This window comes from Pipra filicauda, unplaced genomic scaffold (assembly GCF_003945595.2).
Source record: "Pipra filicauda isolate LSUMZ 115617 unplaced genomic scaffold, ASM394559v2 scaffold1055_size34058_pilon, whole genome shotgun sequence".
Lineage (NCBI taxonomy): Eukaryota > Metazoa > Chordata > Aves > Passeriformes > Pipridae > Pipra > Pipra filicauda.
Genome location: NW_024103491.1, coordinates 1 through 15,570, shown reverse-complemented (window position 1 = coordinate 15,570; position 15,570 = coordinate 1). Strand labels below are relative to the sequence as shown.

General features: G+C 44.3%; 2 protein-coding genes across 2 annotated transcripts; both read right to left on the bottom strand.

The window, feature by feature from the left end:
* Positions 1–610: 610 nt before the first annotated feature.
* Positions 611–5,550, bottom strand: LOC113990027 (osteopontin-like). Its single transcript, XM_027725095.2, has 7 exons — positions 5,467–5,550; positions 4,143–4,209; positions 3,992–4,042; positions 3,014–3,118; positions 2,817–2,861; positions 2,295–2,549; positions 611–1,845 (listed from the first exon to the last, which is right to left on the bottom strand). The coding sequence occupies exons 2-7, from the start codon at positions 4,194–4,196 to the stop codon at positions 1,717–1,719; spliced, it is 639 nt and encodes a 212-aa protein (XP_027580896.2). The 5' UTR covers positions 4,197–4,209; positions 5,467–5,550; the 3' UTR covers positions 611–1,716.
* Positions 5,551–11,022: 5,472 nt separating this feature from the next.
* On the bottom strand, positions 11,023–15,435 carry LOC120322927 (E3 ubiquitin-protein ligase complex slx8-rfp subunit slx8-like; the record flags this gene model as incomplete). Its single annotated transcript, XM_039379556.1, has 7 exons — positions 11,023–11,210; positions 11,536–11,587; positions 11,924–12,374; positions 13,559–13,568; positions 14,317–14,371; positions 14,699–14,814; positions 15,335–15,435. Coding segments are annotated over 7 exons (935 nt in total), but the record flags the coding sequence as incomplete, so codon positions are not given.
* Between the last annotated feature and the right edge of the window lie 135 nt (positions 15,436–15,570).

The window sequence follows — 15,570 nt, the reverse complement described above, 5'->3', positions numbered from 1 at the left end:
AAAGCTGAAAAGGCCACATACCTGTTCTATCTCCTTCCATGTGGACCAGCTTTAAAGCAAGGCATAAAACCTCTGAAATACCCCTTGCCTTTCCATTTCATGAAGAAGAAGTTTACATCTCTTAACTTCCAAAAAGAAAAGGTTAATTATAGCCAACAGTGTAAACTAAGCCCAGATTGAGCTGGCTTCTATATTAATCACCCCGGAAAAACAGCATTGGGATTTTCACTGATGGCTATGGTTTGCCACCATTTTTTGTCAGAAGAAAGCAACTCATAAGGGAGAAATGCATGGTTCACTGGCCAGAGGTTTTCAGCTCTGTACTCTCCCAAATCAGGGGTACCCTGGAGATCAAAGCAAGGGTCATAAAATAATTTAAGAAGGGTGAATGTAGTATAAGATGTCATATACGGACATAGCCTGCTGCAGAGTGACATATGGTGGGTTATTGATGAGAGGGAGCGTGACACCTGGCTCCCCACACAGCTCAGCACAGGGATAGGATTGCACTCCCCAAAGCAACCCTGCACAGCAGTCCTTCTAAATCCACCATAAGGATGCAGGGAAATAGGCAAGGATTACCAAAAGAAGCCCCGAAAAGATGATAATATTCACTTATAATAATTTTTACTAGTCCCACTGAGAATTGCATTGCAATTCATGTGTCAAATTGTGCCTTTGCTTGACTATAGCAATGGTTGTGACCTCGGAATACATTTCCCAATCTCTTAACGGGGAAGTGCTGGTGGATGGTCTATTAGAGAAATACATATTGAGACAGTTTGAATTAAGTAAAAACATTTTTGAAGCCCTTGGTGGGAGGCAGTAGTGAGTGGCTTGTTCTGCAGAAGAAAAACTCAGGTAGGTTTCTTATTGCTGAGACTGATTTGCACCCTTCTCAATGGCACTAAGTGCTTCTCTTGGCAAAGGATGGAGGCTTTGGAGCATCTTCCATCCTCCAAAAATCTGGATGTGCTCAGGGTCCCTCCAGTTGCCCAGGTTTGGCTGTCAGCTTAGCAGGAAGGCTGAGCACTGGGAGGAGGGGTTTGCTGGGGTCTGGGTGGTATTTCAGTCCATCTCAGTCCCTGCTCCTTGGCACGGGATGATGGCACTAAATAACTACAAGAGGTGAGGGGAAAAATCATTATTCTTCTATAGCTGTGTTCCTCTTCTTTTGAGAGGTACTGCTTTCAGCTTCTCCCTCCGGCAGTCTGCTTTTGCCCTCTTCTGAAAAAACATGGTGTTATAAGGGGGACTTGTGCCTCTCCGGGCTGCCCCTGCTGTCCCTGCACAGCCATGAAAGTATCTGTGTGCTGAGCAGAGCTATTGGTGATGGGCACCACTTGGCCTGCTCTGCACAGTCGGTGTCAAGCTCTGTACCTAAAAACATACAGTTCAAAACTCCTTTTTAAGCTCAGTGCTAAAGGTTGGTGCCCAACACCCTGTTTGCGGTACCCAGCTTCTAAACCTGTGAAAGATGCCTTTTGGACTAATGCTTGCCCCTTCAAATGGTTCCTCAAAGCTCATAATTGCTTTTTAGACTTCTTTTAAGAAGCATTGTAGCAGTTCTTTGCAACTTCGTTGGCCTGAAGCAGTAGCATGATAGTGAAATTGGGCAGGAGGAGATCACAGCTCTGGAAGAGGTAAGGCGGCTTCCTCAAGGGGTTTAATACCCAAAGGCTGAGTTCAGCAGGTTTCCTCAATGACGATGCTGCTTCAAGATACATCACTGATGGCATGCTTCTCCAGGGAGCGGCAGGAAGCAGAATCCTCCTGGGAGAACCCTGCTCGCTGGCTGTCTGCATCCAGATCGCTCTCATCTTCCACAGTGGCATCATACATGACCTGTGTTAGAGAGCAAAACAAGAGCCACTGTCACTCCTGGGAAATTATCTATCAACAAGTGCTGCCCTACTGCACTAAAGCTGCTTAGGCTGAGGGGACACTCAAAGCTTGCATGGTAAATCTCTGCCTGGAAACACTAACTTTTATGGAGTTACATGAACCCTTCACATTATGAGAAATTAACATTTGATCCTGTCCTCAGATTTCATGTGTGTGAGTACATCATTGCAGTGTTGCATATCTTGCAGCAGCAGGCTACACTCTTGCCTTGGCACCATCAACAGCCCCTGATTTGGGGTATCCAGACAAGGGAAAATAGATTCCTTCGCTCATGCCTGCTTTCCCCTCACCAATTCTTCTCAAAGCTGACTCCCATAAAACAACATGTCCATCTTCAAGTTCACTACCCATTTCCAAAACCATGGGGACCACTGCTCAGTGCTGTTTACCTTTTTTGCATCTTTGCGGAGTTTGATAGACTTCACCAGTGCAGCCTTTGCCCTCATCCTGTAGGCCACGCTGTCGCCTCTGCCGGCGTTGTCTCCCCGGGTGAAAGGGAATGGGGGGAATGGTACAGTGACTGGAATGTCTGTGGGAAAACCCGTGACAACCTCATCGGATTCATCCGTGTCATTGGAATCATTATCGTCATCATCATTGTCATTCACATCTTCATGGCTTTTGCTTGACACATCAGGAAAGTGCTGGAAAACATTTATTATGCATCAGGCAAATGAACACAGATGTGAGATGTGCAGACTAGTATCTGTCCTGCTAGCCCAGGGCTTATGCAGTTTTGGGGAGCTATGTGCAGGCATGTCTTTGAATTCACCTCACCCTGCCTACGGAGGAGATGCTATTTAGGGAGAGATGCTACTGCAAGAACTGCACTTGAATGAGGAAAATTGGTGTTGCTACACACTGGCTGCCCTGCAGCACTCGACTGACATAGTGTCGTTCAAAACACTTACCGGTTCCACTGGGACATCCACGCTTTCTTCTGAAGAGTAAAGGGTCTGAAAGCAATATAAACCTCCCTATTAGTTCAAAAAGGCACGTACAGTAGAGCTGATTAGCGTGTTGACTATTGTTTAAGCACTTAATCCTAACTTGTACATCTTGTCATGGAAAGATGCTCCTGCTTTCTCTTCTGGCTAGCTGCCCATACCTGCTGAGGTGATGCCAGGTCAGTCTGTGTGTGCTGCTGACTCTCCCAAGACTGAGAATTCCCACGGTCATGGTGATATCTGTGCAAGTGATGGCCCCTGGGGTCCTTTGAGAGAAAATAAAGGGGGGGAGACGGAGGTTAATCCACAAAGCATCAGGCAAAGCTGCCTGCATCACAACCTCTGTTTTCAGGCAGAGGTGGCATCTGCAATACATACTCCTTTTGCACAGGATGTGCCCTCAGCTATTCAGTGCAGTAGGAAGAGGACTCAGAAACAAGCCATGATGAACATTATACCCAAAGAATACAATATAGAAGATGTGCCTCTGCCATTGGCAGAGCCTGAGGAATTTCAGGTCAGTTTCTCCAGCTTGTTTTTGTTGAGTGGAATTTGGAGTTATATCTAACAATCATTGTTTCTGCTAATTCTCGGGTCCTTTTCCCAAGGGTGATTTATCTCCCTCATCATGAAGACTCTAAACTAAGTGCAGTAGTTGATTCTCAGAGCAAAGAATTGATTTTACATGGGTAGCAGCTGGCAGTGGAGTATAAATCAAATAGCTATATACAAAATTAATACCGTTCACTTACATCACTCCAAAAAATCATGGGAATTGGATTAAAGTGCTCTTCCAACACCAAATATTGTCATCTGATCCACACTAACAAATGTGGGCTGTAGTAGTTGTGCCATGCTATAGTCCTTTTCTCTTTTTAACTGGCAACTAACACATTTTTCATTAAGACAAAAGGTTTGCAGTGCTGGTCCAGAGATAGAACTAATGAAAGTCCTCAACCAGGACACCAGACACAGGAAAAAGTCTATGAAACTGGCTCCTAACAGCCAGGTGAGGACATGCCCTGCAAGCATCTACAATCATAAAACAAGTACCAGAAAATATGTATTAGAAGAAACAAAAAAAAAAAATCAAAAAGTATTTATTAAAGATAATTAATAGAAAGACAAAAGGAACTTACATATTTTTCTTCGGAGCTGGCAGAAATGGCATGCTGCTTGGATTTACTCACCTTGAAGGGAGAAAAGAAAAAAGCATTTATCAGTATTTCTCACTAAGATGCAAAGAAAATAATACAAGTGATTGGTGATCCACATTTGTGATTTACTCACTGGCCATGCAGCGGTGATGCTGATAAGGCATAAACACAGAACTGCCACCTTCATTGTGATGTTTTACCTAGAAAATATTTTGGAACAGTGAGTCAACAAGGTAAAGTACCACAAAAATGCCATAGGTTTTTCCTTTTTCCCAGTGTACTTCACTGTGCTGAGAACAGCTCCCTGCTATGGACCCAACCTGCACATACTAATTTTTGTCTTTTGTCCTCCATCACCACCGCACACCCAGCTGGTTTGTCATGACTTAGCTACTCAAAAGCTGCAATAATTTTTAAGAGGCTCTGAGAAGAGCTGAGCAGCTGGTGAGAGTGGCCACATTGAGAAGGTGAACTGAATCCTGTCACCTAATGACTTGCACAGGCAAAGGAAAAGCTTTGTGATAGCCAAAGTGTTCTCAATATCAGCTTTGGTTTATCTTCATTCCTTTAACGTATTTTTTTTCAGAAGAGACAGCATAAAGCCAACTCAGTTTGGATTCTCTTGTCAGCAATTTTAAAACTAGTTTTCAGGGTTATTAACTTGAGTTTCTGAGTAAAGTGATATGAACATAAACTGCTTTTATTGATAGACCTTTATTTCCCCCTCCAGAAGTTTGAACAAAATAACCTGTGTTTCCAAACAAGAGATAACGTGAAATATCTGCTTCCATTGCAGTTTTAGCAATTTAATAAATGACTAATTCCTGCTGAAATTAGGAGAGTGCTGAGCTACAGTAAATTTTGGTGCTTACAGACCAGTTCCCAGGATATGGAACATCCCTGAGAAATTGAACCAATTCACTGATGAACAAGAGTCATTTAAAACTTTGGTAAATCATAGCAGGAAAAAAAAGGCTACTTAGGACATATTGAAAATGCATTAGTAAGGCTGGCCCTGAGACAGGACACTCTACTAGAGGTATTGCAATTTCAAGTTACACAGAGAAGGATGAGTGTCCCATCCATTCAGGATTGTGCAGCACAAACTGTGAGCCTGCCAGAAAAAACAAGGACACTGCCAGGCAGTGGTTACATGAGGGAGAAAGCTTTCTGTGTTCAAGCACCAGCTTTGAGTTTGCAGCACATGATTCAGTGGCAGAGTTTTCAATAACCTCCTCCTGACATCTATAAGCATGCAGGTTTAAAATTGTCATTATGTATAATACCTTGCATTGCTAAAGCAACCTTGCTCCTATAAAAACACACCTTTTTCCACAGAGCAACATCAAATGTCCCTGCCCAGTGAAGCAATTTTCAAAGATCTCCTGCTCAGTGTTTCCTTGACTAAAGCTGCAGACAGATTAGCACATGTCAGGTAGTAAAAGCAAAAAAATTACCTTTTCTGGTGCTGGAGGAGTCAGCTGCAGCAAGAGCACTCCTAGTGATCCCAGCAGCAGCTCAAGTCAGTTGGCTCCCAGAAGCTCTGTCTTTCTCCCCTTGTCCCCTGACTGCCTGACATCTCTGACCTTGGGGAATTTAAACCCTGTCCCAAGCACAGCCACCAATCCCCATGTGGCGGAAAAAGATGAGGTCATGAGGCTCCTGGCCGCTGTCCTGCCACGTTCTCCTACACTTCCTCTTTGGCTTTGTGGCTTTGGAAGCAAACAAAAACTACTCTATGGTTAAAACATTACTTATGGGCGAGATCATTAACCAGCAGGTCTGTTGTATGCACAGCAGTTGGTATCGTGTAGGAGGGCTTCGGGGCACATCTGTCCTCCTTTTGTGAAAAGGCAGAGCCCAGTTTCCCAGAAACCTGTTGTGCCCTGCTCTGTAGGGAGTAGGACTATGTAATGCTTTCAGGCAGTCCGAGTTGCTTGTGTTTGGCTTTTCCGAGACGCTGACTGTGGAGAAGGTTAAGCAGTTTAGTGGTTGAGTCACTAGTACAAAACCAAACCTACAGATTTCTGGTCCAGAACACCAAAACAACACACTATAGAGAAACAGCCCAGCTGGAGCCAAGTATACGTGCTATCGCATTACACACCCCCGGTGTTTATTTACAAAGCAAGCCAAGTCCGACTGCCATCCCTCCTTAAACATGTACTTGTCATGCCCAGAAATTGTCCCGGGATCAAGTCTCTGACGGGAGGAGGGTGTAAAGCAAGCCATGTGTGCAGGACCTGCAGTCAGCAGGTTTCTCCAGCATATCTTCCAAGAGGTGAAACGCAGGTGTGAAGGGCTTGACCACAGCTGCTGTGGGCCCTGAGATACTTGAGACAGCGGTGGGTTTTCAGCACCTCTGTCACAGGCAGAGTGGGAGCTTCAGACAAAGTTTATTAGAGAAAGTATATCATTAGAGAAGCCCTCCCATTGAGTTACGAGGTGGGGAAAGAACCCCATTGCTTTCTAAGCTCCTTCTCGGAGAGGAGCCTACATGCACCTGGATCCAGTCTTAGCCCTAGACTTTCCAGTGGTTTATATTGACCTTTATACAACTTTGTCCTGCAGGATTAAGGATGGCAAACCAAATATATTTATACAAATAAAAGGAATGATTTATTGAAATGGGTTACAGTAATGATAATGATAGAAAAAAAGGAGTTTTGTCAGAATTACTTACCACACAATATGGATGGATAGCTTTAACTATCAGTATAGCACACTATTTTTCAAGCAATATTGAAGTAATTGTAATAAAACAATTGAAGTAATTATATTAAAGCTAGCAAAACAATTACTAAGTGGAGGTTGGTGTTACTCACTCATAGCAATGACCAGGGGCAAATCTCTTTTGCTCAGTCTCGAGGACTAACCTTGAGGGGCGTTCCCACTCCAGGGAGAAATCTCCACACACATTCAGAGAAGGGGTTTGTTAGGAGATCCTACCGTTCAAAAGTCTGGGCTTTTAAAGTATAGAGTGATTGACTGTCAGTCATATGTAATTTTTTTAGATTATGTGTTGTCACCTTACTCAGCAAAATATGTTTTGTTGCTGACAAAGGTGTTAGCAACTCTCTAGTTTCTTCTGCTTCACACTCCTGACTCTCAGTTTTCTATCAGGGCCTGCACATCCTTGCTGCTCCCAGCCTCAGTCAGGGAGCCTCTGTCTTGCATGTCCTTGTGGTGGGGTCTGATAGTTTGGTCAAGCTGGTCTCAGCACTCTTCAACACTAAAACCAGCAGACCTTCCTCAATTGAGCTTATCAATGATCAGGTGACTCTCTTTGCTGAGGTCGTCACTGATAAACTTGTAAGACAAATTTTGAGCTGCTGTATTTCCACTTAGACAGAGTGTGCTGCTACAGCCTGTGCTGTGCTTTTCCTCCCAGAGAGTACCCCCATCATCCCTCCTGGGGGACATCAGTGGTCACTGTAGAAGAAAACACCTTTACAGGGACTTTGCAACGTCACACAGCTGCCCTGCACTCCATGGTCCACAGGCCACAGCACTGCTCTAAATGGGGTCAGCACCCCCCGAATTCCATGGGAGCACTTCCAAGTTTTGAACTGGAATGGTCCCAGGACTGTGAAGACTACCAAGGGGAGGAAAGTGGTGGCATAAACGGCCCAAAGAGGAGAATTTTCTCTAAAGGCTGGGGAACTTGATAGTAGTACCTGGAGTTGCATCCTGAAGCCTCTGCTAGCTTTTTACAGTTTCACAAAAACTATAAACTCTAAACGTCCCCACCTCCAGAAGAAGAGAGAGTTTAATTCTACTTCAGCAGGGCACAAGTCACAATGCAAGGCAGGTGAAAGTCCTTAATTTTCTGAAAACACTTCTGTGTCCTCCAAGAGGGGAAACAGCATGAACATTAATAACCATTTCCCAAAACCCCACCGACATTGATTTGCACTGTTTGTGCAAGGGGTCGAAGCCCTCTAACCTACGGCTCCAGGGCAGCAGGTTACAGCATCTGGAAAACACAGCCCTGCCTTTCTCCTTGTGGCTTTGCTGACAACAGTCTGTTTTGACAGAGCAGGACTGGGTCAGGTGTGATGCTTTGCCCACATGCTCAGCTTTCTATCTCTACACAGGTCTTAAATTAAACCCAAAGTATAAGGAGGAGAAATCCTGACACTGCAAAAGTCAGCGGGGTTGCTGCGTCCTTGGGGCGCACAGGAAACCAAGGGAAGTTGTAACTGCTGGTCATCTTTTTAGAGGCTAATATTGGGATAATGTTCACTTCTCCCCTTTAATTTTTATTTTTTAATTGTTCACCACTGCATGGTGTTTGTGGCTTATCAGAAACTATTTGCCAGCAGCTGCCTTACCAGAAATATTTGGCAGACAAACTTGTTGCATCACCCTCCAAAACTGCCTCTCGCCACCTCTGAGCATCACTGCCCCATCAACTGCTACCATGCCATTTGCATTCATCTCTCATATTAATCAAAACTGGTCTGTGTTTAGCTAAGCTGACCTGCAATTTCCAGCACTTCATAGCCAAGTGCCAGAGAAATACTGAAAACTTCTGGAGCAAATCCTCCCTCTCTTTCGAGGCAGCTAATAGAAGTGGTCTCTGACAACCTCTGTGCACTTGCATGGGAAAAACACGTCCCTGTCAGCATCTAAAAATGATGACCCCAAGCCTCTGACAGGTGAGCCTACAGCATGCCAGGTCTGGGCTCTCAATCATGTTACTTTTCTTGATTATGTCTGTTGTGTTAAGCAATACTATGAAACTACACAAAACATCTGACACAGAACTAAGAAAATTAGCCCCAGTCACTTCATATGCATAAAAAGGCTACTGGGGCATGAGATAATCCTGGGCTGGTTTAGCTGGAAATCTGGAACTGCTTTCCCTGCTAAAATGAGCCTGGAGACAAAAAGGTGCTGAGGGGAGAAGATAGGTCCCACACCACATTTATAAATCTACTGCCATGCAGATAATCTTCCCCAAAACAACTGGGCTTGACAAAAATGTTGCATCCATCCATTTTATCACAGCTACCTCATAACAGAGATGTGAAATGAGCTAGGTTACAACTACTTGTATTGACAATAACATGCCAACCTAAACCATAATACTCTCAGCTTTTGCTCTCCTTTCTTAAGGCAGTTTGGTGTCTTGACTCCAACCCACTGATTCTTGGTGGGGCTTTGGGGGGCTTTTTCCTTCTGTCATTTCACCTGGGGAAATGCTCTGTGGAGTGGCTCTTAACCTGTATTTCACACCACAGCTGTCTCATGGGTGTGGTTTTGGGTTATTTTTTTTGGTCTGGTTTGGTTTGGGGAGGGTTGTTGTTTGTTTGTTTGCTTTCTGTTTGGTTTTTTTTTCTAGACTGTTGGCTGGACTTTCGCTTGAAAAGGAAAATTTTTTTTGCTATCTTGTGAAAACAGGATGGTTACTGAGAAGGTAATATATGCAATTTCTCAGCCTGGACACATGTTCTGTCTTGGTTGCCAGCCCCCACCTGTGTAGGTGACTCCTGCTCATATCAGCTTTACGTTTGGTTTAACAGGTTTGGCAAAGGCCCGTTGGCTGCTGATGGAGCAGGTGTAAAACAAGCAAACAACAATCAAAGCAGAGGTTTGAATTGAACTTGTGTGAGATTTGTTGGAAGAAGTAAAAGTACATCTTTCCAAATATGCAACCTGTAAAATCCATAAAATGCAATAGAGGACTAAAGAATTCCTATCCTAAAATACCTATTAAAAAGTTCCTTTACAGAAGGAAGCAGTGCTTTTCAGATATGACAACTTGCAGCAAACTTTTATCTTTTAATCCAAATAGACCAGAAATGTCAGTGTAACAATGCAACTGTCTTTATTTTTTCTTTCCTCTCCAAGCAGCAGGGAATTTGGCATTCTGATTGCAAATGCCCTTAAGTCAACCCTTAGTGTGCCACATCCAGTGGTGGTTGGGTAGGTAATGGCACCTGAAGTCCGTGACAGTTTATTTTTCCCTGAGGTTTCCATCCCCAGGATCTGAAAACTCCACTGATGAAATTGAATTTTTCAAGGGGAAATGCAGGATGAGCCCTTGTGGAAGACTCACATGCAGGGTAGGATGTTTCAGCAGCGACAGCCCCTGAGCTGTGAAGTACCACGGCCAGCTGGCAGATGGAGATGTTTGCAAGCACTGAAAGCAGAGCTTGGGAAGTGTAGGTCTTGCTTAGGCCTGCAGGCAGTTAGAGAAACAACTTGTGTGCTCAGCAGGACGCTTTCTCCCAAAATCTGGACAGGTACATGCCGTCAGCACTGGCTGGCGATGTCCACTGTATCTCCCTGTCACTGATGGGGACACGCTGCCAGACCACGTCAGCAGCCAGGGTCTAGGAGCTGCTGCTGGCTCCTTGTTCTGCAGACAATTCCCTTTTAGAGTGGGAAAGGTAAATGATGGTGGTGATGATGGTAGTGAGGGTAGTGATCATGGTGGTGATGCGCTCCCCAGCGGTTGCTTTTTGTCTTTACCTCACAGGTAAAGACGTATTTTGCAGGCTAAATGTTGAACACAGCAGCTTACACAGCTATATTCTCAAAGAAAATATTTTTCTTTGGACGTGTGCACAACCTGCTGCTCGTTCAATCCTCAAAGTACTGAAATCAGGACATTTTCACCAAAACATTCAGCTGAGTCTTTCCTGAGAAACAGAAGCCCTCACACGCCAAGCACTGCCCGTTTCCTTTTACCATACAACACACACTGCCCCAAGAACTACAAAGCTTATGCCTTTAGCATTTTTCCCCCAAAATCAAAAAGTACAGGGTGATGAAAAGAACGAGTGCTTCTGACTGATCAAACCAAGAAGTTTATTTCCACCTGTTAAAAGAAGTCTCTGTCTACCAGCAGAGTCCAACATAGATAAGCAGACAGACTTGACTATATTTAAATAAATTAATAGTTTATTTATAATTAAACTCAGGAAAAATGGAACTGTATACAACAAGAACTATGTACATGAAGAAAAAAGTCTTTCCACCACCTACCCCCAAAAATTCATCTGATTGGGGGGGATACTTCTGTCCTGAGAAACAGAAGTACTCAGAAATAAACGGGATGATAGTCTCTGGGAGGGAGTTCTGTTCTGCAGGTTGGGCAAGCCCTGGAATTCTCAAGGGCAACAGCGATGCACCGACTGCAGAAGAGATGGCCACACTGGGTTGACACAACCTGTCGGACACTTCGTATAATCTGGAAGAAAGGAAACCACAACATGTGTTGGGAGGAAAGGATTCGAGTTTGCTGCTCTACTGGCACCAGGAAAATAGGACTTGGAATATCTGGGATCAGTCCATTACTAGAATAAGGAACCCCCAGATCTGCCAGGGCCATCTTGGCAAGGGTTTCTCCCTCTATGTGCACCACCGAGAAGTGACTTGTGGAACTTCACAGCAAGGTCTGTGCTTCAAGCCAGCTGCCCATAGCACCCACATTAGTCAGCTGAGTTGCACAGCTCCCCCTCTGCCCTGTTACCCCTCCCACAAAGCTGAAAGGATGACAACATGTGGATCCTTACCTGTGAAAAAAAATCCATGCAGATCGGGCACCTTACAGCTCGTTGCCATTCCCTAGAGAGAACAGACCCAGAAAGAGCAGCCATTAATACCACTGGGCATCGAGGGTTACTCATATATAAAATGTCACATAATCATCTGACTGCACTGAGTAGCCACGATGCATTTCTTTTGAAGAACCCTGTATGTCTTTAACTCTCTCAGTTTGCTGCATGTAAGGAAGAGTTCAGATCTCCCTGTCCTAAAGGAAACAGTGTCTTGGTTTTCACTGGGAGAAAGATGAAGTCAGCCACCCTGCTCTAGGATTTGAAGTAATAGCAGGGAAACAAGTAAAGTGAAGCCTTCAAAGAAGCAAAAATCACTCTTTGGTAGGTCACGGGGCGTACGTACTCTGAAATTGCCAGTTCCTCGTCCAGTGATCTCCGTACTTCAGGCTCTACATAAGCTGCTTCATACTGTATGTCAGCTGCTCCATACTCCATGTCAGCCGCTCCATACTCTATGTCAATCACTTCAGATTCTACGTCAGTCACTTCAGACTCTACGTCAGTCACTTCAGATTCTACGTCAGTCACTTCAGATTCTACATCAGTCACTTCAGATTCTACGTCAGTCACTTCAGATTCTACATCAGTCACTTCAGATTCTACGTCAGTCACTTCAGATTCTACATCAGTCACTTCAGATTCTACGTCAGTCACTTCAGATTCTACGTCAGTCACTTCAGACTCTACGTCAGTCACATCATCTGCTGTTTCATATTCATCATAACTGCGCAGTACAGGGCTGTCCAACAGTTGCTGGCTTCTTGGTGTAAGATTTCTCCTTTGTTGTTCATACCCTGAAAGTTAATTTTGGTAAGTCAGATCTATCATTTACTCTCTCCTTTTCCCTGGAACTATCCTTCAAACACGTTATTGTAAATAGTTTGTAATGGGTCCTATTTGAATTGGACACTATTCAGCTGGGTTACAAGCAATCTCAAACCAAGTAGTTTCCTAAATATTAAGGCTGAACCCTTCCACACATTGAGACTATTCTGCTACAGAAACAAAACATTTGCTATATCAGCCTACAAACAGTTAAAACGTGACCTGAGAGATTCTCAGTGTCCGCTGAGATACACTACCTGTGAATAAATATGCCCTATAAAGGGAAGGTCTCTCACACTATTCTTACTAATACGGTCTGCTGTGATCCTATGGTAAGGAATGGCAACAATTGCTGTGTGATAGGGGAGAGAGGACTGCAGTCAAGTTCCCAAGGAGCATGGTGACGTAGCACATACACAAGAAAAAGGCTTGGCAAAACACAGAGTGCTTTGTTCCAAAAGTTTCAGAAGGGATGGAATAAATGCTTAAATCTAAAACTGTACATTCTGGAGCTGCTGTGCTTCCTTGTTGCTGTATGATGCTAAACTGTTGCCCTCTTTTTGTCTGTGTTAAATGAAACCTCCCCACTCAAAGGCACTTTCTATCAAACGAGTCTTATTGAGAACAGTCCTTGGAAATTATAAAAACACTTGAAGCAGTGTCTCCCTAGAAATTGCCATCATCTCCCTCCTCAGTTAAGGTAACTTGAAAATGGAGTTTTATCACCCAAGTTCAAAGGAGATCAATTTTGAGTGGCCTAGTCTAACATCTGAAGGATCAAGACCTGCTGTTCACTTTTGAATTCTCAGAAACCGCATGCAACAATGGTCTCTGCAACTCCAGTGTCCATGTAACAATAATCCAGCACTAATCAATTAAAATTACAGAAAATGTCACCAAATTAAAGTTCTTTCCTGCAAGAGTATTCAGCTACAACTTCTGTTGCAGGGATATTCCACTGTGTCTGATAGCAGCTAGCAGACACAGATGGGATCCATTCTCTAAGACATTAGCCAGAGGCTTTAGCACTGTCCTTTGCCTTCTGCTAAATGCAGTTTCAATCCCTGGTACTAGAGACTGTTGGAAAAGACAAATAAAAACTAAGGATTACATTTCGGACAATTCCATTAGCAACTGGAAAAAGTCAACTCACCTTCAAGAAGCTTCACCAATGCATATGGGAAGGGAGAGAAAAGAAAATACAATTAGAATCTGGTGTGCATGCCTGGTGTTCCATACTAACACCAGCTCAGTGAAGCAGTTACGACACAACAGGCAAAGAATGGTAGGCTATAGACTTCTTATTTTGGTTAAGGACATTCAAAGTAATAGTCAGTCAGCTGTTGTCCTGAAAACAAGCAAGAGGGTGCTGCTAGTTCTGCTCCCACTGATGGAACGGGGTAAAAACAGAGACAGCTTAATAACATCTGAACACCCTTCTACCACTTCCTCTGTTTCAGATCTCTAATTGGATTTGACCCAGAGGTGTAACTTTCCCTCTTTCTCTCCCAAATGGGAAAATTCAGCAGTGATAGCCATAAACAATCCATGTTAGATGAACGGCTGCTGAAAAAAGGAAACCACAACAGGGGTTTGGAGTAAAGAATTCAACTTTGATGCTGCACTGGCACCAGGCTAATAGGACTTGGAGTATCTGCAATCAGTCAGTATCTGCCAGAATAATAAGGAACCCACTGATCTGCCAGTGCCATCTTGGCAAGTGTTCCTCCCTGTGTGTACACCCCTGAGAAGTGACTTGGAGGGACGTGCTAGTTGGAGCTCCAAAGCAAGGTCTGTGCTCAAGCCAGCTGCCCGTAGCATCCCACATCAGCCAGCTGAGCTGTGCAGATCCCCCTCTGTCCTCTTTGCCCTCCCATAAAGCTGAAAGGATAACAACAGGTGGATCCTTACCTCTGAGTAGTCATCTATCCAAGTTGGAGAGGTAACAGGAGCTGCTGGCCGTGTGCTAGAAGAAAAGGACCAGAAAGAACACACAGCTATTAATTTCACAGTGCATGGAGGGTTACCAACACAGAAAGTGTCAGAAATTAAAACATCCCCTTCTCTGATCTAGCAACATCCCAGCCCAGCAACACAACCATTTCAAGAGCTTTTATGTACTTCAAGCATTTCAGTGTGTCCCAAGCCACAGTGTAAGATCCATTTGTTAATGACTTCACGAACAGAGAAGAAAGGTTTCTGCTGCATTTTGCAGCAGATTTTGTGGGCAACAACCTCTTTCAACCCTATGTCAGAAATTAGACTGTAGAAAGACACTTCATCTGTCACATACCCATCATTATCTCTTGGTTCCTCTTCATCATCACTTGTCAGTAGCACAACTGAATTATCTGCTGCACTGGAAACAACTGGGTTTCCAGCTGGGTGCTGCTGGTTCTGCTCCCACTGCTGCAATGGGGTCGAAATGGAGGCAGCTTAGAACTACCTGTAGCCCCTCCTCCCTGCTCCCCTCTTTCACTTCCCCAATTGGATTTAGGCTGGAGGTGTTTCTGTCCCTCTTTCTGCCCTAACCAGTCAAATTCAAGGGTGATATCCGTAACTACTCGTATGACATGAACAGCTGCTGAAGAAAGGAAGCCACAAGAGGGGTTGGAGTAAAGAATTCAAGCCTGGCTGCTGTGTTGGTGCCAGGCAAATAGGACTCAGATGTCTGCATTCAGTCCATTACTGCTAGAATTATCGGGAACCCACAGATCTTCCAGTGCCATCTTGGCGAGGGATCCCCCTCTACAGGCACCCCTGAGAAGTGACTTGGAGGGATGTGCTACTTGGAGCTTCAAAGCAAGGGCTGTGCTTCAAGCCAGCTGCCTCTAGCATCCCATCTTAGCCAAATGAGTTATGCAGCTCCTCCCCTGCTCCATTCCCCCTCCCACAGAAAATGAAAAGGTGGCAACATGTGGATTCTTACCCCTAGGAAGCAATCCTGGTACAGCACATTTGTAAGGGTAGCACTGGGTCTTGTGGTAGAGTGAAGAGAGCAAGAAAAAAATTCAGCTGTTAATTGCACCACTCATCAGGGGTTAGTGATACACAAATTGTCAGAAACCAAAACATCCCTTATTCTGATCTAGCTACATCCCAGCCCAGCAACACAATCATTCCAAGAACTTGTATGTACTGCAAGCATTTCAGTGTATCTCAAGC

What these genes read in the sequence shown, in the direction of transcription:
- LOC113990027 (XM_027725095.2), bottom strand. Translation starts at nt 4,196, where the DNA reads ATGAAGGTGGCAGTTCTGTGTTTATGCCTTATCAGCATCACCGCTGCA. An exon ending in GCATCACCGCTGCATGGCCA is followed by an intron (nt 4,043 to 4,142) that starts GTGAGTAAATCA and finishes TCTCCCTTCAAG; the next exon opens with GTGAGTAAATCCAAGCAGCA. An exon ending in ACCTGGCATCACCTCAGCAG is followed by an intron (nt 2,862 to 3,013) that starts GTATGGGCAGCT and finishes TATTGCTTTCAG; the next exon opens with ACCCTTTACTCTTCAGAAGA.